The sequence below is a fragment of the Pocillopora damicornis genome, chromosome 4 (assembly GCF_964200805.1).
Source record: "Pocillopora damicornis chromosome 4, jaPocDami1.2, whole genome shotgun sequence".
Taxonomy (NCBI): domain Eukaryota; kingdom Metazoa; phylum Cnidaria; class Anthozoa; order Scleractinia; family Pocilloporidae; genus Pocillopora; species Pocillopora damicornis.
In genome coordinates, this window is record NC_142673.1 from 19651962 (window position 1) to 19674625 (window position 22664).

At 37.4% G+C, this 22664-nt stretch overlaps 3 protein-coding genes across 4 annotated transcripts; 2 read left to right on the forward strand and 1 right to left on the reverse strand.

Moving 5' to 3' along the window:
- Positions 1-566: 566 nt before the first annotated feature.
- On the forward strand, positions 567-2846 carry LOC113672120 (adenosine receptor A2a-like). The gene has a single exon (XM_027188401.2). It carries the CDS (start codon positions 697-699, stop codon positions 1624-1626), a length of 930 nt encoding a protein of 309 aa, XP_027044202.2. The 5' UTR covers positions 567-696; the 3' UTR covers positions 1627-2846.
- Positions 2847-3689: 843 nt separating this feature from the next.
- On the reverse strand, positions 3690-12102 carry LOC113672130 (phosphatidylinositol N-acetylglucosaminyltransferase subunit C). Its single transcript, XM_089204763.1, has 8 exons — positions 11812-12102; positions 11227-11296; positions 10496-10650; positions 9746-9858; positions 9046-9101; positions 8685-8832; positions 5166-5332; positions 3690-4106 (listed from the first exon to the last, which is right to left on the reverse strand). The coding sequence occupies exons 1-8, from the start codon at positions 11981-11983 to the stop codon at positions 4043-4045; spliced, it is 945 nt and encodes a 314-aa protein (XP_089060889.1). The 5' UTR covers positions 11984-12102; the 3' UTR covers positions 3690-4042.
- A 19-nt stretch (positions 12103-12121) lies between these two features.
- On the forward strand, positions 12122-21069 carry LOC113672129 (uncharacterized). 2 transcript variants are annotated; one of them, XM_089204759.1, is made up of 8 exons: positions 12128-12657; positions 14009-14293; positions 14848-15132; positions 15609-15774; positions 16094-16347; positions 17812-18075; positions 18541-18618; positions 19401-21069. In XM_089204759.1, exons 1-8 carry the CDS (start codon positions 12366-12368, stop codon positions 19595-19597), a joined length of 1821 nt encoding a protein of 606 aa, XP_089060885.1. In that variant the 5' UTR covers positions 12128-12365; the 3' UTR covers positions 19598-21069. The 2 variants fall into 2 exon arrangements, with proteins under 2 accessions (XP_089060886.1, XP_089060885.1); XM_089204760.1 differs by lacking the exon at positions 14009-14293 and having other exon boundaries at positions 12122-12657.
- The last annotated feature ends 1595 nt before the right edge of the window (positions 21070-22664 follow it).

Sequence of the window (22664 nt, forward strand, 5' to 3'; positions counted from 1 at the left end):
CTAATGAACTGCAGTTGGGTGAAGCTTTCGTTTGCAACCTCATTTAAGTTCCGAGATTTTAATTTCAAAATTTCAACCATAAAAAACCTGAAAATGGAGGCGAAAATACCGCGATGTATTTTTCTCTCTTTCGTAAGCAAAATTATAGGAGGGGCATTGGGGCCTATTAGAAACCGCAAAACCGTAGAAAAAAATCATCCAAAACCGAAAAACCGAAAAAATTCGATCAAAACCGCATGCAAAACTGTAAAAACCGATACATTTTCAGATTCTAGTTATTCAAACCCTGATCGATCCGATACAGTGGAAACCAGAGTAAACTACACTAATTTCATCACAGTATTTGTGAATTCCATGGACTTCGCATTCTTATTTTCTAGTATCTGCTTAAATGATAGGCTTTATTTCCGCAGCTCTCTGGAGGACAGCAGTCATGAATTATACAAAACCCCCCTTCAACAGCGAATATGTTTTGACTGGAGTTACCGATTTGAATAATTTGATTAAGCTACAATTCAATATTTTACTCGTAAGAGATTTACCCAGGATACGTTCATTGCCACACGGGTAGTGGAAACATCAACTTCAACGCGAACAACCGCATGACGTATTTGTAGCAACTTAAAATTGCCCAAGAAGGCCCATATTATAACTTATGTTTCCGGACATTTGTTTTTAAGAAACAAAAGATGTTGTATGACATTGCCGAGCAGGCCATCATACATTTTTTACTTCTTGAAGATCAGTGATATGGAAAATGCCCTTAATTTTTTCGGCTGGTTCCTTTCAATCACAGCAGTTATAGGGAACAGTTCAGTGATCGTTCTGATAGCCTTAAATCGTCGACTTCACTCCACTGCCAATTGGTTCGTCCTTTCTCTTGCAGTGGCCGACGCAATGCTCGGATTCACAGTATTTCCACCGGCCTATTTTTGTACCGCAGAAAAGTGCAACTTGAAAATGGTCTCGGCATTTTTTTGGTTTTCCCTGCACTCATCGGTCTCGAATCTTTGCAACTTGACCTGGGATCGCTACATCGCCATCGTTCACCCTTTAAAATACAACACTTCATTTACAAAGCGACACCCTGGACTGGTAATTGTGATAGCATGGTTGCTTGCTTTCACAATTTCGTCGTCAACTTTGGTGACACAGAACGTGACGAAATCCGACACAGCATTGAACATCCTATTTTTTATTACTGTCTCTGGGTTTCTTCTACTGTCCTGTGCGCTACTCTTTTATGCAGCTATTCGCATCATTATGGTAGCACACAAGCAAAAGCAGCAGGAAGTGATAATACAACTTCAACTGCGCTGCAACCAATTATTTACTGACGGAGAAGACAACGCACTGTGTCTCAGACGTAACAAGAAGAACTCAGCTCCGTTCATCGTTGCTGTAGTCTTTTTCTTCTTGGGATGCTACTTAGCGGTAAACGGTTTAGTTTTATGCATCAATTTTTCCTGTAATGTTTCCGAAAGAGCTGGACAGGTGATAACTATTCTCCTTATCTTGAACTCCGTTGTGAATCCTTTCGTCTACGCTTGTTTAAAAAAGGATATCAAGAGAGAACTAGCAATACTCGTTCGCAAATGGAAAATTAAGTTAAATACTTCTACGTAGATCTTGGTATAATGGGTAAACAATAAGAGTTCACTAGTTTTTCTCTTTTTTTTTTAATACACGACAGAGCGTTAACATCAGTTCAATCTAATCTAAATTCTGAATTAAGCGACAATGCTTTGTAATGTAGATTTATGTAAATGCATTGAACATTTCAAATCACCAAGATTAAATTCTTGCGTTGCGATCAAAACACGAGAAAAAGAGACGAGTAAGAGAGCGTTCCTTTTTTTTTCAAGTTTTTCATTTTTGTAGTCGAGGTCTGCATCGACATTTCCAAAATGAAGTATTAATATGCACAGCATTTGGCTTAGCGTTAAGTGTTCACATACATGTTTTCTTATGCAATTTAATATAGATGAAATTCAATGAATCAGAAAATTATATTCTTCATGGGATATTAACAATCACCACTGAGTTTTCAAAATGGAAGAGGAGATCTGTTCGAATTTGAACGGTTCTTTTAACAGGAGTTGTCTTGAACAATGCTTGTCTCACGACTTTGAAATGTGGAGTAGAATTTGAGCTTTGCCTATTTTATCACCTGGCAGGTGGCTTTCCACAATCATAATCAGTTTCGAAGGTTAAATGTAAATACATTTATTAACCGAGGTAGATCATTCATTGTTAAGTAGGTTAAATTGAACTAATTGTCGGCTGATGCAGACACACTATGGGAATAACTACAGAATACAGACAAAAGTATCTGAAAAGGAAAATATTTCATTAAATGGCTTAGGCTTGAGGCCGATATAACGCGCACTCTGATTGGCTCAGAGCGAGATAATAGTAATAATAATAGGCTTTATTTAGAGAGGGTAAAACACTCTTAACAGGAGCCCTAAGACACTGAAGACTCTGTGGCCCTCAAAACAGAGATCAGAGCAGGGCATTATACATGCAGCGGTTATGCCCACGGGCGGATTAAGGATCGTGTAAATTAGAGGCAAAAAGTGTTTCGTGCCGCGGCGGTTCTTTTCGAGCGCATGAAGATGATGAAGGCTGATTAACAGCCAGAGGGAGTAGACTCGATTTAAAGTTTTAGAGAACAGCGAAGGTACAGTTTTAAATTACCTATGGATTAAGTTGAAAGGAACGAGGTTAACAAACAAGAAAACATTCAAGGTCACGTCTAAATACAGGGAACCGTAAAAATTCGTATTGAAAAGCTGGTAACATTTTAACGAAATTTTTCTCAAATAAATTATATTGAGACTGTTTTTGACCAATCAGATGATAACCTTGGAGGGCACACTGAAGAACAATCAAAGTTTGCAGTTTCGAATACAAAGCTTAGTGAAAAAAAAGTGAAAAATACCATCGGTAGATCTGTCATGAATCCTTGGAAGGACACCACAAACAGCAAAGCGTAAGAACTAGCGAAAGAAGGCCAGCGTGACGCAAGCTGTTTGTCCCATTTCCCTGTCTTTGATAGAAAACAGGGCATCCCTTTCGGTTTGCTTTCAAGTGGGATGAGTTACAAGATGATCATCGATTGAATATTTGAGAATTTTCATTTAACCAAGCCACGGAAAGAAAGAAGAATTCTCATAGTTTTCCTAAGGGTGAAAGGGTGGGGCCTAATGAACAAGACGGAAATTTCAGATGATATGTCTTATTTGGTGGAAAATATCTTTGTGTACTTCTTGCAACTCGTACATCAATGGCCTAGACAAGGAGGATCCTTGGGTGCCTGTGACCCCCTTAGTAAACCATTTTTTGTCGTATTAAGTAAAACACGGCATAGAGGTCGACATGAAAATCTGGTGAGTACCCTCTGTTTGACACAGTGTAACCCCCCCCCCCTTTTGAAAAATCCTGGCTACGCCCCTGTATATGACAGTCTTGGGGTCATTTCCTCACTTTTCAAGAACATTTAATAACTTAAAGTTTTTTAAAAGCTGAGTCAAGTTTCATTTTAAGCTTATGTCAAGCTTCAGCTAGAACAATAAAACTTCCCTTCAGGAAAAATTCTTAAGTGGAAACTGATGAAAAATCAATTTTGTCAATAAATGATGTACTGTGAGTAACATAGAAATGAAAATATAACAGTACATTGTAAGTAATATTTCTGTAATTTTATTTTAAACAACCTTCATTTAATAGCTTGGATTCAAGTCAATAAAAATAGGTTGAGCACATAAAGTCCTGTCATTTTAGTAATTTTGCCATGAGAAATAACATGCAACAACAAATATCATCTTTTCGCTTTCTCACTAAGTACCATTGTGCAAGGAGAAACTGCTTCCATGCTAACAAAAGTTTCTCACATCCAAACATATGGAAGGTAGGCTTATGCTAAATTACAGAAGGGGTGTTTCTAGGCAACTTCCTGAACTGACAGTTGGAACGGAATGTGTAATTGCCACATACACATGTTAGGAGAATAAGAAAGCCTGTAAAACTTTGACCATAGTTATTTCTGCTTTGCCTCAAGCTCTTCTTCAATAACAGCTTCATCCCATGGACCATGTATATTACTACAGAGATAAAGTAGAACAACAAGGAATTAGCCAACCAACTGACGCCAACAAGGTAGCAACTATTGAGTGAGGTTGAGCATGATATCATGAATTATCAAAACCAAGGTCTGAGTTATCTGCCAAAGCAGAAGGCTAAGGTAGATAACACAGATGCAAGGTTTTATAATACATGATATCATGTGAAAACCAAATTTAGTAATTGTTTTATAATCATAAATTTTTTCAACAATCTGCATGAGACACCTCTTTGAGTTTGCAAAGTTTGAGAAAACTACATTGATGTGGGGCTTGGAAACTAAGCAATCCAGCAAAAGCCTCCCCCCAACATTTTATCAAGTATCCCTGAAAGTTTGCTGGTACTTATCGATGGTCCTCCACAGAGAGAATCCCTCTCTGAGAGAAGTGCCTTGCCCAAGAACACCACCCACTGATCCAGCTTAGGCTTGACCTCAGACCTTCTGATCTGGAGTTTTGTGTACTGGTCATTAGGCCACAGCATATTAACCCTTTAACACCTAAGAGTGACCAGCATCTAATTTCTCCCTACAATATCACCTCTGAATCATACATCAAGGTCATGAGAATAAAGGAAATGATCAGTGACTAAAGAGGCTCTTGATTGTTAAACAAATTCTCCTTGATAGCACCTTAAGAAATGTATGGAGAACAGTATAGAGAATATGTATAATGATGTTAGGGTGTAAAGGGTTAAGCAACAATGGTTTCTTAGTTATTTTGAGCAGAAATCTGAAGAGAAGAGTCCTAAGTCAAACCTCAATCATAGGATGTCCTCAACAAGACTGGAAAAAGATTAGATTATGAGGATCGCAAGAATGATTTAACTCTATCAAAACAATATTCAAAATCTTTCCACCTTTCCATCTGCTCATTTTAAGTTCATGGTATCAACTGAAAATCATTGTCTATTGACAACAGCCAGTTAGTTACCAATTTCAGTGCAATTCTGAGTCATCTTAACTTAGGATACAAGATTATAAAACCATTTGAATCTTAAAATATATTCTAATTCTTAAATTCATTTGCAAACATGCTTACTTTTTGAATCGCTGCAATTTAATTAACCAGAATGGACATAAAAATGTTACAGCCAGGTGAACAAGAGCCAGCAACAATGCAAACAGTTGGGAAAGTGGCCATAGCATTGCTACAGCAATTAGAACCAGAGTCCAGGTCAAAACAACATGACTTGATGGTAGCTGCATCTAAAGAAGGTGCAAGACAAAAATTGGTACAAATAATGTTGGTACAAAATCTGTCACTTAGCAATTATCAAACTCTCATTCAAAATTTAAGGAGCTGCATTACAACTTGTATGACTTGAATATCTTCCCTAAATTTTCCAAGTTTTCTTTTTTGTAAAGAGTGTCAATCTTTTTTATGCTAACCATGCTCATTCACTTTGCCTCAATGGTGTTTTCTTATCCTAACAAACCAAGACAAGAATTGAAGGTTTTGTTTGATTTATACCTAGGTAGTTCTCTTTGGTGCCACAATATATATATAACAACTTTATTTAAATAATAACATATAACATATTATTATTAAAAAAGGGTTATAGAAGGGAGGAACTTAATCCTCATTGTAAACTATACCCCAGATATAAAAATTTAATACTATGCAATATACATATACATACTGATACATTTTACATACAGGCATATATCTATATAAATATAAAATCTAAATAAAGAAGACATATCTAAGATAACTATTTTGTTTAAGATTATAACTAAATAATGTATAATACATAGAATAATTTAATTTTTAGTCATAGGCCTAGTTAAAAAATGTTGATTTAAGAGCTTTCTTAAAAGCATTAATTGAGTCAAGTTCAACTACTGATGACGGTAAACTGTTCCATGTGTCGATATGTCTGTGCCAAAAAGAGTACTTAAAGATGTCTGTACGGCTAAATGGTTTATATAGTTTGAACTGATGACTTTTTCTTGATTGCCTGTTACTGAAGGATATGTAATTATTAGTGTTTACAGAAGAGTGTCCTTTAATGAACTTAAAAAGCTGAACCAAACTAAGAAACTCTCTGCGCTGAACTAGTGTCGCTAGTTTCAAGGATTTCAGTCGGTCTTCATACGGAGTGTCTTTATCAATGATCCATCTTGTAACGTTCCTTTGCACGCATTCAAGTTTTTCAATGAGATATGCTTGGTGAGGATTCCACGCTTGACAAGCGTACTCGAGTATTGGACGGATCATGGATCTATAACCAGTAAATAGAGCCCTAGAGTGAGATCCAAATGTCCGCTTGAGTAAGCCCAATAATCTGTTCGATCTTGCAACAACAGACAGTACGTGGGGTTTCCAAGATAAATCACTGGAAAGAACTACCCCAAGATGTTTGTGTGTAGATACTTGGGTAAGTAGCTTGCTATTAATAGAATAGTTGCACGGAGAGGGAGTTCTAGCCCTGGTGAACTTCATGGACTCGCATTTGTCAGCATTTGTTCCTAAAAGCCACGAGCCACACCAATCAGTGACTTTATCTAGACTCTCCTGGTATCCAGTCACCTCGCCACCAAGCAGACTCGCCACCAGCGAACTCGCCACCAAGGAACGATCTCGCCACCAACGTACTCGCCACCAAGCGAAGTCTTCTCGCCACCAACCACCAATAAAGAGATTAGTCGAGGACAGTAGGATGTTCGGCTGATAAGTCTGTACTCAAACTTTATAAACGTGTGTTGTCGAAAGCACGTTCGAAACCAATAAGTTTGTTCGCTTGTCTGTACTCAAACTTTATAAACGTATGTTGTCGAAAGCACGTTCGAAACCGATAAGTTTGTTCGCTTGTCTGTACTCAAACTTTATAAACATATGTTGTCGAAAGCACGTTCGAAACCAATAAGTTTAGTTTTAATACAACTGCTATCGAGTTTCATTTCATCACTTATTTCTTCCCATGAAGTTTCATTTTCTCTCAAGTAAGTTTTTATTCCTCGCATCGAGTTTTGCAATTTCTCCTCGCTTACGTGCAAAAGACAAACACGATACGTTTCGATGTCAATGAGTTAGGAACGGAACACATCTAACACGTCGCTGAAGGTCATAATTTAAATACAGACAAGCGTACAAACGTATCGGCTGATTTGAACTGTGCTCGTTCGAACATCCTACTCTCCTCGACTACTTTATTCTAGTTTATCTCTTTATTGGTGGTTGGTGGCGAGAAGACTTCGCTTGGTGGCGAGTACGTTGGTGGCGAGATCGTTCCTTGGTGGCGAGTTCGCTGGTGGCGAGTCTGCTTGGTGACGAGGTGACCGGTAACCACTCTCCTGGGCAGTGATGGACGTTTGAGATGGAGTACAGTAATTATAGATTAACATATCATCAGCAAACATTTCTGCAGGACTTGATAAAGATTCAGGGATGTCATTGACGTATAGGATAAATAACAGGGGGGCAAGAATGCTCCCCTGTGGAACACCAGATGTGACAGGCGCCCAGTCAGATTGGCAGCCCTCGATTACAACACGTTGAGATCGACCTTGGAGAAAATTGGATAGCCAGGAAAATAGAGAGCCGGTAATGCCAAAGCGTTCTAGTTTGAGTAGAAGACGGTCATGAGGAACTGAGTCGAAGGCCTTTTCGAAGTCCAGAAATATTACATCGGTAGAGAGGCGTTTATCTAGTGCTTTGGCCCATTCATGGAAAAGGTGTATCAACTGAGAGGTACAGGAGTATCCAGGACGAAAGCCATATTGATGACTACTAAGTAGATTATTTGATTCAATAAATCCAAAAATGCGATTGTATATCAGTCTTTCTAGGGTCTTTACAATCAGACTCGTAAGAGAGATAGGACGATAGGACAATATTCAAAGGTCATAAAATAGAAAATTTGAAATCACAAATTTTAAAACCTTCTCATATTCAACATTTGCCAAAAGACTGTGTTTCTTGAAACCACTGCCAAAAGGAAAGCAAATATAAGCTTACATGGTTACTAAATAATAATTAAAACAAAAAAAATTATGACCTCATCAGTCATTTTCAAGGAGCCTTTTTCTAACTATCAGTGTCTTTTTCACTACAGGGTTATAAATAACACTGCCCTTCACACGGTGTAGAACATCTACAAACAAATTACATTGTAGTACTGAATAACCTTTGGTTACCCTTTTTGATTTTTAATAAAAGGAAAACAACAAATCTTGAGTATATTCAGAACATGCCAAACTTTCCAAAAAACTGACAAAAGTTGCTGGAAAACATCCCAATAAACAAATAAAGGGCACTTTTCATACACAAAACCAACAACATTAATTACTGACAAAAACAAATCAGCACCACAGTAAACAACACAAGGAGCCAATGAGAACTCAGAGAAAATATGGTAAAAGGCCCAAACTGTGCATGAAAAAATGTGAGTAATGAAGTTGTGATTGGTTAAAGCTTTGCCCCTGATTGGTTGAGATGGTTCCACAAGTTTTCTAAACCAATCACAGAGAGGTGAAAACAGAGTGCAGAGTCTCGCATTAATTTCAACACTTATTTGAACAATGCTCTATAATTTCACAAGACAAAAAATATGTGTACCTTAAGCTGTCTTCTCAGTGATGGAAACAAAGCAAACAATTGCATAGCAAAAGTGACAGTCCCAAAGACATGCCAGGAGGAGGGGAGACGTGATGCTAGACACACTGAAGCAAAGATGGAGGCATTTAGGGAGGCAGACCTTGAGACTCTGTCAAAAAATAATGAAACAACTTTCATGTATTAGCTGGAAAAAGATTCAATGCCCATAGCTCAAGAGCTGCTGTCCTAGCACTTGTACGGAAGTTAAAAAATCAATTAGATCCAACAATTTTTTTAAATTAGCTAACTGAAAAGAATATTCCCTTAACTAATGGTTCTAAGTTATGAGTTAGACGACGGTCACATAGTTTCTATCACTTACATTGCAGCATGTGTTCCATAGTCATACAGAAGAAGGTTCATCCCAAGCATGAAGGTCTGAATAAGAAAAACAGTACCATCAAAGTAGGGAACTGAGTGAACAATCTCCATAGAAAAATGCAACAAGAGCATCTGCTGAAAGAGCTATTATTTGAGATCAGATTTGGGGAGTGAGAACTCACTAAAAATTTTCTCACTTGCACCATATGACTCAATATCTAGCACATTTGGTAATAGCACCTAAGGAGTATTTATTTTCAGGGTAAATTGAGTTTTACCACTGCTGACAACTAAATTCCTCTCTTGGGCTCTAATTTATGCAATTACTCATTGCAAATTTATTTTTTTGGATCAATTCATAACTTATCATTCACAAGTGTGATGTACTATGCTACATACATTACTTGTGAAGTTGTAAGAAAGATGTAGGCAAACTACATGACTGAAAAATTCTAAAATACTAGTAAAATATAGGAAGACTTGTGAACATTTGAGCCAAGGATGAAAGTGAAAGACAACTTGTATATTTTAAAATAGTTGTGGACATTTTTTTAGTCGTGATTCAGAATAATTTGACTGGTGGCCATTATAAAACTTAAAAAATAAAAAAAAGATTGGATGCCACAGAGTAATCCACTTTTCACATTGTTTCTTTCATACAAATTCATTGTACAATGTAACCTACTTAGGCCAGTCCTTACCGTCATGGCATAAATGGTGTCTGTGCTAATAGTATCAGTTAAGGTTTTCAAAACTGGGGAAAGTACATACACAGAGCCAAGCACCACAACACAAATTCTAATGTCATCCATTCCTGCAAACATGAGCAACATTTTTTTTGAGTACTACCGATACTCACACACTATCCTCCTAATAACAGATGGTTCACAAATCAGTTTCTCTTTCTTTTAGCACTATCTTGAAGTACAAGATATCATGTGCAGAACTGGAAGACTTAACTGAATTCTTATTATTCGTAGAAAATTGGCTGATTACCACCTACTGTTTCTATGGCAAGAACTGATGGAGAGCATGCATATGGATGAGGCCAGACCATTATAAACAACCTCTAGTCATTTCCCCCTCTTCTCCCCCCCCCCCCCCCCCAAGTTGGTCTATACCTTCTCATCATTTGGTTTTATCAACTAAGTTGATAAAAAAAAATTGGCCTCCCTAATGAGTTTCTAAACCTCTTTATGGTGGTCAATTAACATTATCACCTCAATTAATAAAATCAAATTATCTTGTAATATCTTAACTGACGTAGCACTAAAGTTTCCTTGGAAACTTACCCTCTTTATACTTATCTATGGTCTGAATGGGTAAAAGAGGGTTAACTGAACCTGTTGATTCATTGTTCAGCTTTATAACCACTCTCCCAAACTGAAAAGAAAAGCTGATGGAAGCACTAAATCATGTTTATTTCCAGTATGCTTTTAAAAAAATCTTACTAGTTCTGTTTGATTCAGATCTTAATGCTCCTCCATCCAAAAGATCAAAAAGAATATATCCAGCCAGCGTTAACAGAGAGGAAGCCACAAACAGCAAAGAGGGTGACAAGTAACCAAAGTCCATGTACACAAAAGCTGATACAAATACACAAACACTGAAAATAGAAAAATAAATAATATGTATATGGTAGTACCATTATTCTAAAGAATTCGGAGAAAACAAATTTCATTAAATCTTAATTTGTGACTATTGACTCAAGAAAGATTTAGGATAATCAAAAATTTTTGTGCATAAGTTTTGAAGGATACAGTATTACTATTGACAACTGTTAAAGGTTTTCCTGTTTTGGGGGTTTTTTCCCCCCTGGCATATGATTTCTTGTGGATTTAGGAAGCATAATAAGATAATCATCAAAACCCTCTCTGAAGGTGGCAAAGGGTTTCTATTTTTAAAACTTACAATTAAGCCCAAAATTAATATGTGATGTGTGAATTTACAGAAAAGTAAGGTAGGGTGAGATTTGAAGTTCTCCATCTTTAATTGGTGATGTGTGAAATGCCGTTCATATTACAAGTTGTGCGTGACTTTTTTCTTAAATTGGTGCATGGAATAGGATCAGAACCACTGCTAGCATGATGATCTTACTTGGAATGGCTTAGCTGTCAAGACACAAACAGCCAGACATCAGTACATCAGCTCTTAAAAAAAATGTAACTTTTACTCCTCTAACCTGCTTAACTGTTGAGACACTGCTCCAGACTCTGAAACCACTGACCAGAACTGGTAGGTTCTTGTATTTACTAAAAGTTTATCAGAAATTTACCTTTAACTTTCATTTGCTTTTCATATGTCTGTTGAATCTATATCTGTTGTGGGTCAAAATATCCTAAGCTACTCTTTTTCTGTCGTCTTCAGGCTTAGTAAAATCTGATGTGACATTTACATTTCAAAAAAATAATTGAAACCATGATAAATTGAACCACAACGTGATCAACTAGCTAAACCGCGCATTCGTAAATCACATTTAAACTCGTACTTGCAGATATCTTATAGGTTGCCCGATAATTTGTTTTCAAATTAAGCATGCATAGGCTTCAAATCATTCCAAAAATATATTCAAATTCTTGAGAAGGAACCAAATACCATATCAGTTGCCAACATTCTCATAAACTTCAATATTTGACGGCTGCTCAGTGTGGAATCTCTTTACAACCGAATGGGGCACATGCAGCACACCAATACAGAGCATCGCAAAATCGGTACACTAGAGATTGCAATTTGATATAGATCCTCATCCATAAAGTGCTGTACTCACGATTTTTTCTCATTTCATCAAGAAACGACTTGTCTACAAAATTATCCGGAACACCTTGGTCTTCATATAGCACTTTTTTCCATGGCTTCCTCCTTTTCATCTGAACTGGAAGGAAGTCGTTATCCTTCCCAGAATCAGTAATCATGGTTTGCAGGAACAAAGCACACTGCATATTTCATGCGTCACCTCAAAGAGAAGAAATAATTAGACTTATTGTGGGGTTCTACCTATGCCATATGTCCGCCATGTTGGATTCAACATATATTTTGGTACACTATATGATAGTTATTTAACGCAGAGTTTGTCTGTTATTCGCAGGCTCATATAAATTCCCTCATTGCCTAACCGCCCCAATCTCGTCGTCTTTCGTTGATTATCTGGCAAACTCAGGATCAAAGAGATGACGGAGCTCGAAGTGTTTTGGTATTGTGATTAAGCTTCTTCTTCTGTGATTTACATGTCATATATGTAGGAAATATTTGGTTTCGGAAAGAAGTCATTTCGTAATTGACAACTAAAGAAGACTCTCTGTGCTTCCGCTTTTGCCTTCTACAATGGAAGAGGAGCACAGAAACATCCTTCGAAAGCATCGAGAAGCGCTTATAAGGGACCTAGAACCTCTGAAACTGTTAAACAGACTTGACGTTCTTGGTGATGATGATCGGGAGCTGGTGAAAGCAAAGAAAACACGATCAGAACAGGCTGAAGAATTACTCGACATGCTTCCCAGAAAGGGAGAAGATGCTTTTCAGAACTTTATCACAGCTCTGTGCAATGGTAGCCAGAAATTCCTTGCGAAGCCTCTCATAAGGGCTTCAGGGATGGACGAGTCAAGTCTTTTGAAAGGTGAGGTTGTTTTTGTTTGTTCACCGACAAAAGTATGGTTTGCAAGTAAGAAGTATGGATAACAACATCGTTCACGTTTTCTCCTCATCTGTATTTCCCTATGTCCATACCAACTCCCAAAACTGATCAACACGTAAGTTCTCTTCGTGATTTCAAAACATTATTCCGCCAATAGGTGAGGGAAATCGAAAAGATTACCTTCAAGAGGATGTAATACCAACTTTTTCTACTCAGAAAAAAAATGTGGCAGTTAGAGAGGGGAATTGGTAATCAGATCTTCAGATTTAAAGGTCATAGACTGATACTGAAAACTTCTTTGATGTGGATAAATTCTTGCTAACTTACCCTACTGGTTCACACAATAAAATCCAAGGAACTGTACAACAGACCCAATGTTTGTCTTTCTCTGTACCCACTTCCTTTTGCTGACCCATGCACATTCTTCCATATTGGTGTTAGTTGTTTTTCGTTCTTCTAAGTGTGCAAAAGAAAATGATAAACTATGTAGGAAAGAAGGCATGCCTGCATGTTGGCAAGAAAAAGATGTGCCTGTTTTACAGCAGCAGATAACCAAATGTTACAAGTTCATGTATGTGATAGTGTATTCTGATTGCCCGGGTGATTGTTGTCCTGAGAAGGACTGTTGTGGGTAGTAGTGACTGATGTTTTGACAATCTGAGTGGAAGTCGTTATAAGAGTCAAGTGAATAGATGATGTCAGTTGAATGTACTAAGTCCAATTCGTGTAAACTGATTGGTCAGTGTAGCCATGATGTTATTGGATGTGAGACTCAAGTGTTGTGAGTCAGTTGTGAGTGGTCAGTTTTGATCCATTGGTAAAGTTTGGTCTTTGTGTTCAGATTGTTTGTGATGCTAAGGACTATAATCTCCCAATTGATCAGACTACACTATTACATGTTACTCCTGGGTTCAAACCATTTACTGAAGTAAATATATGTTAACTAACAGTACATGTATTTATTAAATACCCAAATAAGTACCTCTGTTATTTAAACAGAGGTATATAAGTGCTTGGCATGGTCAAAAATTTGGTAAGACCCAGTTGTATAATTCACAAAACAACTTTCTGTAACTGTAGGTCTATGAGTGTTGCATAGGAGTCAATAGCCCCACACAACACAGGCTTTTTTTACTGATGCATATATACGGTTTTCTGTAACACAATGAATGTAATTGAGGAAGGCTTCTATCAGTAATTGCATTCACATGTGTGTGAGGAAAAAACAGGAAAAGTAGGATTCATATATGAAGATATTATCTCCTTTCTATCCGCTAATATTTAGTATAGCTACCTTGGCAGAGATTGCATGAAAAATTTTTGTTTTGTTCAGATGAGGTTGGTATGACAGAAGAACACAAGAGAGTGCTTCGCACAAGTTCAGATCAATTTTCTTCCATGGATATAAAAAAGTTGCTACCTCATCTAACCAAAGTGCTTGATGAGTATGACAAACAAGAACTGCAAAGTGATCAAAAGTCAAACTGCACCAGAATGGATCAACTGCTGACTGAAATACTTCCAAAAAAGGGTCCTGAAGCATTTAGAAATTTTGTGAAAGCAGTAGAGAAGGTTGATTTACCATTGGCTAAAAAAATACAGGAATCTGGAAGAGAAGGTTCTGTATATGTAACACTATTTTCAGCATCTTTGATAACATGTGAACCACATGATGTTCTTGATGATTCATAACAGATGTTACTTGTCAGTTTGGAATGGTCTTGTTGTGAACCTCATGTTACCCCTGGGTTCAAACCATTTACTGAAGTAAATATATGTTAACTAACAATACATGTATTTATTAAATACCCAGATAAGTACTTCTGTTATTTAAACAGAGGTATATAAGTGCTTGGCATGGTCAAAAATTTGGTAAGACCCAGTTGTATAATTCACAAAACAACTTTCTGTAACTGTAGGTCTATGAGTGTTGCATAGGAGTCAATAGTCCCACACAACACAGGCTTTTTTTACTGATGCATATATATGGTTGTCTGTAACACAATGAATGTAATTGAGGAAGGCTTCTATCAGTAATTGCATTCACATGTGTGTGAGGAAAAAACAGGAAAAGTAGGATTCATATATGAAGATATTATCTCCTTTCTATCCACTAATATTTAGTATAGCTACCTTGGCAGAGATTGCATGAAAAATTTTTGTTTTGTTCAGATGAGGTTGGTATGAAAGAAGAACACAAGAGAGTGCTTCGCACAAGTTCAGATCAATTTTCTTCCATGGATATAAAAAAGTTGCTACCTCATCTAACCAAAGTGCTTGATGAGTATGACAAACAAGAACTGCAAAGTGATCAAAAGTCAAACTGCACCAGAATGGATCAACTGCTGACTGAAATACTTCCAAAAAAGGGTCCTGAAGCATTTAGAAATTTTGTGAAAGCAGTAGAGAAGGTTGATTTACCATTGGCTAAAAAAATACAGGAATCTGGAAGAGAAGGTTCTGTATATGTAACACTATTTTCAGCATCTTTGATAACATGTGAACCACATGATGTTCTTGATGATTCATAACAGATGTTACTTGTCAGTTTGGAATGGTCTTGTTGTGAACCTCATAGAAAACATTTGAATTATTTTATTTGGTTTGAAGGGTCACATTAATTATCAGTAATTGTAATTGAAAGGATGTGATTCATTTTATTCACTTTATTTATTAGATGCCCAGATCCAAGGCATTTCAGAAAAGTAGAACACAGATCACAAGTTTAAATGGCCCCTAACTTCAAAATTCACCTATTTGTGGATATTTTTAAGAACTGTGCCTCTCTTCTTACAACACTCTTTTGCATTATTTTATAACTATTGTTTTATATGCACAGTCTAACATTAAGCAATTGTCAAGGTGCTTCTTGCATTTATCTCTTGAGCAATCAGTCAGTGAATTATATACTAATTTTTTCTTAATGTACACAGGATCTCCTAATGATGACAAATCATCCACATATACTGGTTCCATACAAGAAACCTCTGTTTACTCATTAAAATCGGAAGTCCAAGATATTTTAGACGAGCAACCTGAGGTGTTTGAAAAATTCTGCAAGGAAATGGACAAAGAAATTTTTGGGAATGGATGGAAAAGGTTGGCTTATTTTTCAGAATTTCATGTGAACAAATTTTACACTGTAGTGTTATTAGTACAAAAATTTTGAATTTTGTAGTTTGATCTTCAATGAAACTCCTCAATTCAGGAGTTTAAACTGGTATCAAGGAGCTATTAGAGAATATGACAAAATGCCTAAGGTAGCCTGTAATCAACCTTGGTAAAATCAAGGGGAGTAGCATTAGTCTTATGCGCTTAACCTACAGAAACTGCAAAAGATTTCTGTGGTATGAGCAATTTGGCTTGTTTCCTGTGATATAGCACCTCTTCACCTCGGCCCATTGTCCTTTTATTTCAGACTTTTCAAAGAACTTGGCTTGCCAGCTGAGGGAGAATCTTTTGTGGAAAAAGAACCTGGAAGCCATACACTCAATGTTATCAAGGGCTGGATTTCTCAATATGGAAGTAGGGCTACTGTTCAGACTCTCCTTGATGCTGTAAATTGTTCTCAGCGCAAAGATTGTGTACGCTACCTTCTGAAACCTCTTAACCTTGGCCAGGACAATGTTGATAGCCCTGTTAATGATATGACAAAGAAATTTGAGAGTTTAAGTGAGTGAAATAAAATATACTATTAATTGCCTTAATCCTTCAATTCCCAGAAGTTATTAACATGTAACTTCTCTGTGCAGTATGCAACTTTGCCAATACTGGCATCTGAATGAATGCTTGGATTGGTCAACCTAATACCAGGCCCCTCAGGAGGCAAGTTTCTTGTGCTGCCTCAATCTCTGTTTAGTAGTTAAAGGTTCAAAACACAATTCACATGACTGTCTGTCAAAGTACCAAATCTATTTATACTACATGCCTCAATCTTGTTGTCTACCCATAGCTAGGTGTATGTATGTAAATGGTGCATCTCATCCCTAGTAATTGTTTCTTCCTTCTGACTAATTTTCATGTTGTAAGCCATTTAATAAGCTCCTCTTTTGGATGTAATTGAAGTGAAACAACAAACACTAAAGCAAAAGGCAAGGCTAGCGTGCCAAGTTCCACTCCTTTTTTCTTTCATCATAGCTCATCATTTCTTTTCATGCTAATCCAGAAAAGGGGCTGGGGCTGTAATCCAGAAAAGGGGCTGGTTACTTGATTGTCACCCATTATCACCTTGAGGATAAAGTGTTATAATAGTTTTGGACAAGGATTTGCATAGCTCACATTGAATCAAATTAGGGATGCTATTAGCAATAGTTTGCTCAGATACCATATTAGATTAAGGTAGAAGAAGACACTAATTAAGGAGATAAGCACAAAAAGTTGAGCACATGCTCACTTTACCCATCCTCCTTCTTTCATTCTGCCTGTCAGCCATCAGCTTGGTCTGAATTTTTTTCACACCCCAACCTGTGTTTGCTTTTTGGATTAAAGATGGCTACTGTATATCTAATAGGAGAATACTTATATTTTGCCATTGCTAACCAAAAAGTACACCTGCATTGTACATGTAGGTTATGATTTTTGGCTCATGTACATACCAATATCAATATAACAACTGAATCACCAAGTGGAGGTTGGGTGCCCAAGACATCTGGGAATAGAATAGAATAGAATAGTTTAATATGTAATAGCGAAGATGTGGGAAGTGTTTGCCAGAGGCTCATGTTAAAAAAAACGCTCGACAAACTAAAAATACATAACAAGATCAAATGTGGAAAAAAATTTGAGGAGCTTGACTATTGGCAGCCAGCTCCTAGATGGAGTGTGCTCCCATGGTTGGAAAATCCTGATAACCCAGCCATGAACCCCCACGCAGGAAAGGGAAACAGACACCCATCAGACTGAATAAACAGAGGAAAGAGGAAGGGAAGGGGTGGGGAAAACTGCGTCGACGATGAGCTGTCACTCCGAACAGCACTGAAAGTTCACGCCCAAAGCACACGCAAGAATGCCTCGAATGAAAAGCACATGGAATTCCGACACGTGCATATACTAAACCGCTGACTACTAGAGAATGCTGAGGCTCTTTGTTGTTAACTCTGTGAAATTGCATTTAACTGCATTTAATATTGTTTTCAGGTCCGAGAGAAGTTAAATGTTTTGGAGACCTAACCCTCGATGAAGCAACTCGTATCACAAATAAGCTGGGACAGCTTGCAATAAACCGGTTGAGGAGTGAACTTGAAAAAGTGCCTGGGCAAAACAAAACGTCCCTACCAGAAATGATGCTAGAAAGCAAAAATTACCCCATTCGTAGATACACAAACCTGATTACAGATGGTGAAAGACCAAGTGTGATAAAGACATTTAGGCAGATCTTGCCTACTCATAAGGGAGTCATTGGTGAGTTTTGCAGTAATGATGTTGATTTAACCCTGCATGAGTATAAAGCTATAGGTTTTGGTTTATCATAAAACGTGGGGGGAGGTCATATTTTATTTCTTGAGCTGGTCATTATGCTGTGCTTGACATACTTTACTTTGGGGGAGGGTAGGTGAGGGGGCTCACTTGTAAAGTATAATCAACCTGTCCAGTCGGAGTAATGAAGTTGTACTATTCGTTGTATGCTACAGGAGTTAGGATTAGCTCGAGTTCTGATAGACCAGTCGGCTTGTTATACACTAAGGCGCAGGTTGGGTGTTGTACATATGCATGTGTACAGTGGTGCGAAGTAAGGCGTAGGGTAGTAAAACGTGAGTACAGCGTGCTTGGCAGTGGATAGCTAACAAGTATTTTATCTCTGCTCTTAGGAAAAGCTTTGCAGTTCCTTTCATAACAATAAACAATGTGTTGTTGTTACTTTGATAGGTCCACTGCTGTCACCCCATACGTTTGTAAGAGAGATACGCTACTCCCATCGAAGAGACCTGACCAGAAACTTGTGTGGTATGTTCCATCTCAATCTGCCTATCAATTAAAATTCAGAACAGCTAGAACTACTTTTAACTGTATGAAACGACAACAGTGCGGCTTACTCCCACATAGCAGGCGCTTTCGTGAAAAGACTAAGAATAAGCTTGAGTAACATTAAATGTTTTAGAGAAAGATGTTTTTTTTCGTCTTGTCACGTCTTCGTCATGAACGAATGATTAGTGAAAAGTAAAGCAGCTACTGCACCAATCACATTTGAGGAAACTGTAATGGTTATGATTAATTGAGTAGAACAGATCGCCAAGAGATGGGAAAAGAAGAGTAAGACTTTTGTTACGTCAATGTAAAAACTTCCAGGATGCTAAAAAGAGATTCAAAATTGTGGCATCCCTTTTCGCAATTTTCGTTAAAGGATAGCTTACGGTCAGCTACAGTGCAATCTTAAAACTCAGGCAGTGGCTAAGACAATAATTATATTGTGTATTGTTTCCGATGCATACTTCTCATTCAATATTGACCAAAAAGATGTCAGACGTTCAAATGTCATGATGAGTTTAATTCCCAGATCTATGTCTGTGTGGAACCACCCTTTCTTACTGTGTGCAAGCTGTCTGATCTATGAAGAATCATTTATCCACGAGCCAATTTGCCTGATTTGTTTGTCTGTTTGTTTGTTTTGAATTGTTGTCGTTCTCGTTCTTGATGATTGACTTTTCCAAGGATGGTTGCGTTAGAGATAGTTTAATGTTTAGATTGGCGAAAATCCAACCTTGTTCATTTTTCATTGGGATTTTCAGCGAACGACAGTTGGAAAGCTTTAGCAGAGAAACTTGGTTTGGACAACACCACCATCCAATACCTTGACAACAGAAGAATAGAAAATCCAGCTGATGAAGTCTTAAGAAATTGGGAGGTCAAGGCTCATAGCACAGTAGGAAAACTGTATGATATTCTGGTTGAACTAGATTACCCAATCATAGCTGATTATTTGTAAAGAGCAACTGTTTCTAGGGAACTGTTTTTTAGTAACGGAAATAATGCGTTTTTCGATAAAGTGTAAATCATAACAACTTATAAGTGGACGATCAAATGTCCACGTGGAACTGTCCGAAGCCCCACAAAACGTGGGTGAGTCATTCGTGACTCTTTTAACTTTTGCTTATGATTGATTAAGACAGTGGCGCAAGTTTGCTATACCTATGACTTTCCCTAATTGTGAACATCTCACTGACACCTGGAAGTTAAATGTTTCGTTCCCTTCTTCCTATTGTGCTTTTTTTAGCATTACGTTTAAACAGAGGAGTCAAAGTGTGCGATAAATAGCTGGAGAAGACGTATGATCGCTATGTGAGGCTCAAAAACGCCTTTGCCTAAGGTTGCTTTTTTTTCTCTTTTTTTTTTTTTTTGGTAAAATTTAATTTGCCTGGTTTTAAACAAAGTATAACTTCGGTCGCGGTTTGAAGTGATGAAGTTACTTACTAAAGTAACATCGTAAGGATATTATAATCTTTAGCATTACGTCGAAGACTTTCAAGAAGTTTAGTGACATATTTTTTGTGTGTTTGAACAGGCTTAGAGTGGACAAATTTTCTTGTAACAAAACTGAGTAAAATAACTTTAATTCGATTAAAAGAAGTAGAAAAAATTAATTCCTAAGAAATGCAGATGTTGCTGTCGTTAGTTGGCAATAGATTAAATGGTTACAAGATGTAGAAAACTATTAAATTATCCAAATTTTTACACAGTGGTGTTAAGCAAAGAAACTCACTCCACCAGTTCAGATATCATGCTCTTAGTGGTCGTTGTAAGATGCTTGAATCAGCTGGGAGAATAATATGGAGAAAACTCCGTATCAACTTTAGGTTTATCCGTTAAAAAACTAATCGTGGTATACTGATCTTTTATTAAAAAACAGTCGCCATCGGACACTTTATCACTTGGAGTCTTCTCTAAGAATTCCCATGGAGGAGAGGAAACTTTGTAATTTCATTTCATTTGAACAGTTTTAATGCCGTGAATATGAAAGCGATCTTCGCAGTAATGAACACCACTTGAGGAGTAGTGAAAATAGGGCCTAAACAAAATTCAGGCCTGTACGGGATTTCAACCCATGACCTCTGCAATACCGGTGCTGTGCAGTTTTAATGCAATTAAACGTTAGGTTGTGGTGGTAGAGCGACGCAGCTGACGTCGGTTGAGTCATATAAATATTTGTCACGTAGATTGTAGGTTTTTCAGATTATGTATTATGCACAGTCAATGTTTATTGATTTGATTACATGATTTGGTTTCCCTTTTTTTTTAATGATTGAATATATGAAAACACTAGAAATACTACATGTTGTCGTAACCTAGAAAAATAGAAGTTAAAAAGAACCCTAATCCTAACCTGTTTGACAATTTAACAGCCAGGTAGCTTGGAGTTAATGCAATCGAGGAATAAAATTTATAATTCATCTTTTGGAAGGCTTGTAAACTGATTTTATGTAACAACATAATCAGCTTGAAGAGGAAGGCAGACGTAATTAAATAAAACAAAGTACAGTGTGCTACATTTGTACCTTAAGATGACCAAACGGTTACTATGGTGCTGCTTCAACTAAATTTTTGGCGTAAGCTCCAGCCGGTACACTCTTGCTCAAAAGAATTTCCCGTATGCTCTTTAAAAACCTTTCTCCACTTTGGAGTAGAAACGAGTTAACTGTTGAATTTAGCGCGCTCGCGCGGGGACGTCAGGCGCTGTCAGTGTGCCTATTAAGTGACTGTTACGTAATTGAAACAAGTGGATTTACGAGTTCAACTTTGTGAGGTAAGCTAGAAGACTCTTGGTAAATTTTAACTTTTTTAAGAAGAAAAAAAGGGGCTTACTCAATAGACCTTCTAAAATTTGACAGGAAAGATAGATTCTGATATGGAAATGGAATGGTCCTGAAAATGCAGACTTTCTGGAAAGAGAATTTTTCGTAGTATAAGCGCACATGGCAAAGGGTAGAAGTAAGGTTGACTCGTGCGACTTTGCTCATCAAAATATCTTCCTTGGCTTGCATAGATGTCCTTTTCATTCCCCTCAGGCCAAGCAGTAGAAGCGTGTAGGCATAAGGGAGAAGAAGGAGCCAAAGAGAGAAAAGCGCCAGTGGTGCAAAGGCAATTTCTTTGCTCCCTTTCGCCCTATATTTTCACGGAACCTACTTCTGAGCCCGCACTTCACTTGGCTACGGGGAAACACAAAAAGACTTCTACCCAGGTTAGCTCTTATTATAGAATAAGATGTAGGTTTAACAACTTCCCCTGCATAGACGAATATTTAAAGTCTTTCTTTTCATAAGCGACAAATGAACCTCACTACTGGAATTGCAAGTAAGCGCAATTCTGCATAGGATCCTTTTTTATTTGAAATCTGTTTTGACGAGTAATGCTTAGGGAAATATACAGCTGTTTTATGAATTCAAGGAAGTTGTTTCACCTACATTAGTAACTTAAAAGTTTGTATGTTGGGTAAGAAAAATATCAGCCGTTTGCTGACGAAAGGAGAACTTTTCTAGAGTAATTTAGTACTATCAACTGAGTTGATAATGTAAATTGGCAACCGTAAAGAGTTTAAAAGCTGACGTTTCGAGCGTTAGCCCTTCTTCAGAGCGATTGACAAAAAGCTAACGCTCTGACGAATACCCAAACCATAGAATTAAAGAGGAATTAAAGAGATCGAATTAAGTGGCTAATATACGTTATCAACTCGGTTGATAATACTAAATTACCCTGTTATATTCTCCCACCGACGCAGCACTACAGTTTCTTCGGAAACTTACCCCCTTTATCTAGGAACTTTTCTAGCCTGTTACCGAGAATTGGTTTCTTTATAATGATTTTGTTGTTGTTGTGTTCTCTTCCCTAGTTTTTTGTCGCCATGGTTTGGATCGAGCGTATAGAACAGGTGTTTCCAAGCTTAAGGCTGAAGAGTAATGTTCGACAAACGATTCAGTACGCATCCAGTCTGAAAGCAGACTGTCAAGCAATGCCTGTGATCAGGCAAGCTCAACATTTTCTTGAGAACCATCCTTTTA

Coding starts and splice junctions, on each gene's coding strand:
- LOC113672120 (XM_027188401.2), top strand. CDS start 697: ATGACATTGCCGAGCAGGCCATCATACATTTTTTACTTCTTGAAGATC.
- LOC113672130 (XM_089204763.1), bottom strand. CDS start 11,983: ATGCAGTGTGCTTTGTTCCTGCAAACCATGATTACTGATTCTGGGAAG. Junction 10,651..11,226: donor GTGTCTCAACAGTTAAGCAG/GTTAGAGGAGTA, acceptor TTCTATTTTCAG/TGTTTGTGTATTTGTATCAG. Junction 5,333..8,684: donor CACTGAGAAGACAGCTTAAG/GTACACATATTT, acceptor CACCTTCTTTAG/ATGCAGCTACCATCAAGTCA.
- LOC113672129 (XM_089204759.1), top strand. CDS start 12,366: ATGGAAGAGGAGCACAGAAACATCCTTCGAAAGCATCGAGAAGCGCTT. Junction 16,348..17,811: donor AAAGAAATTTGAGAGTTTAA/GTGAGTGAAATA, acceptor TATTGTTTTCAG/GTCCGAGAGAAGTTAAATGT. Junction 18,619..19,400: donor CCTGACCAGAAACTTGTGTG/GTATGTTCCATC, acceptor TGGGATTTTCAG/CGAACGACAGTTGGAAAGCT.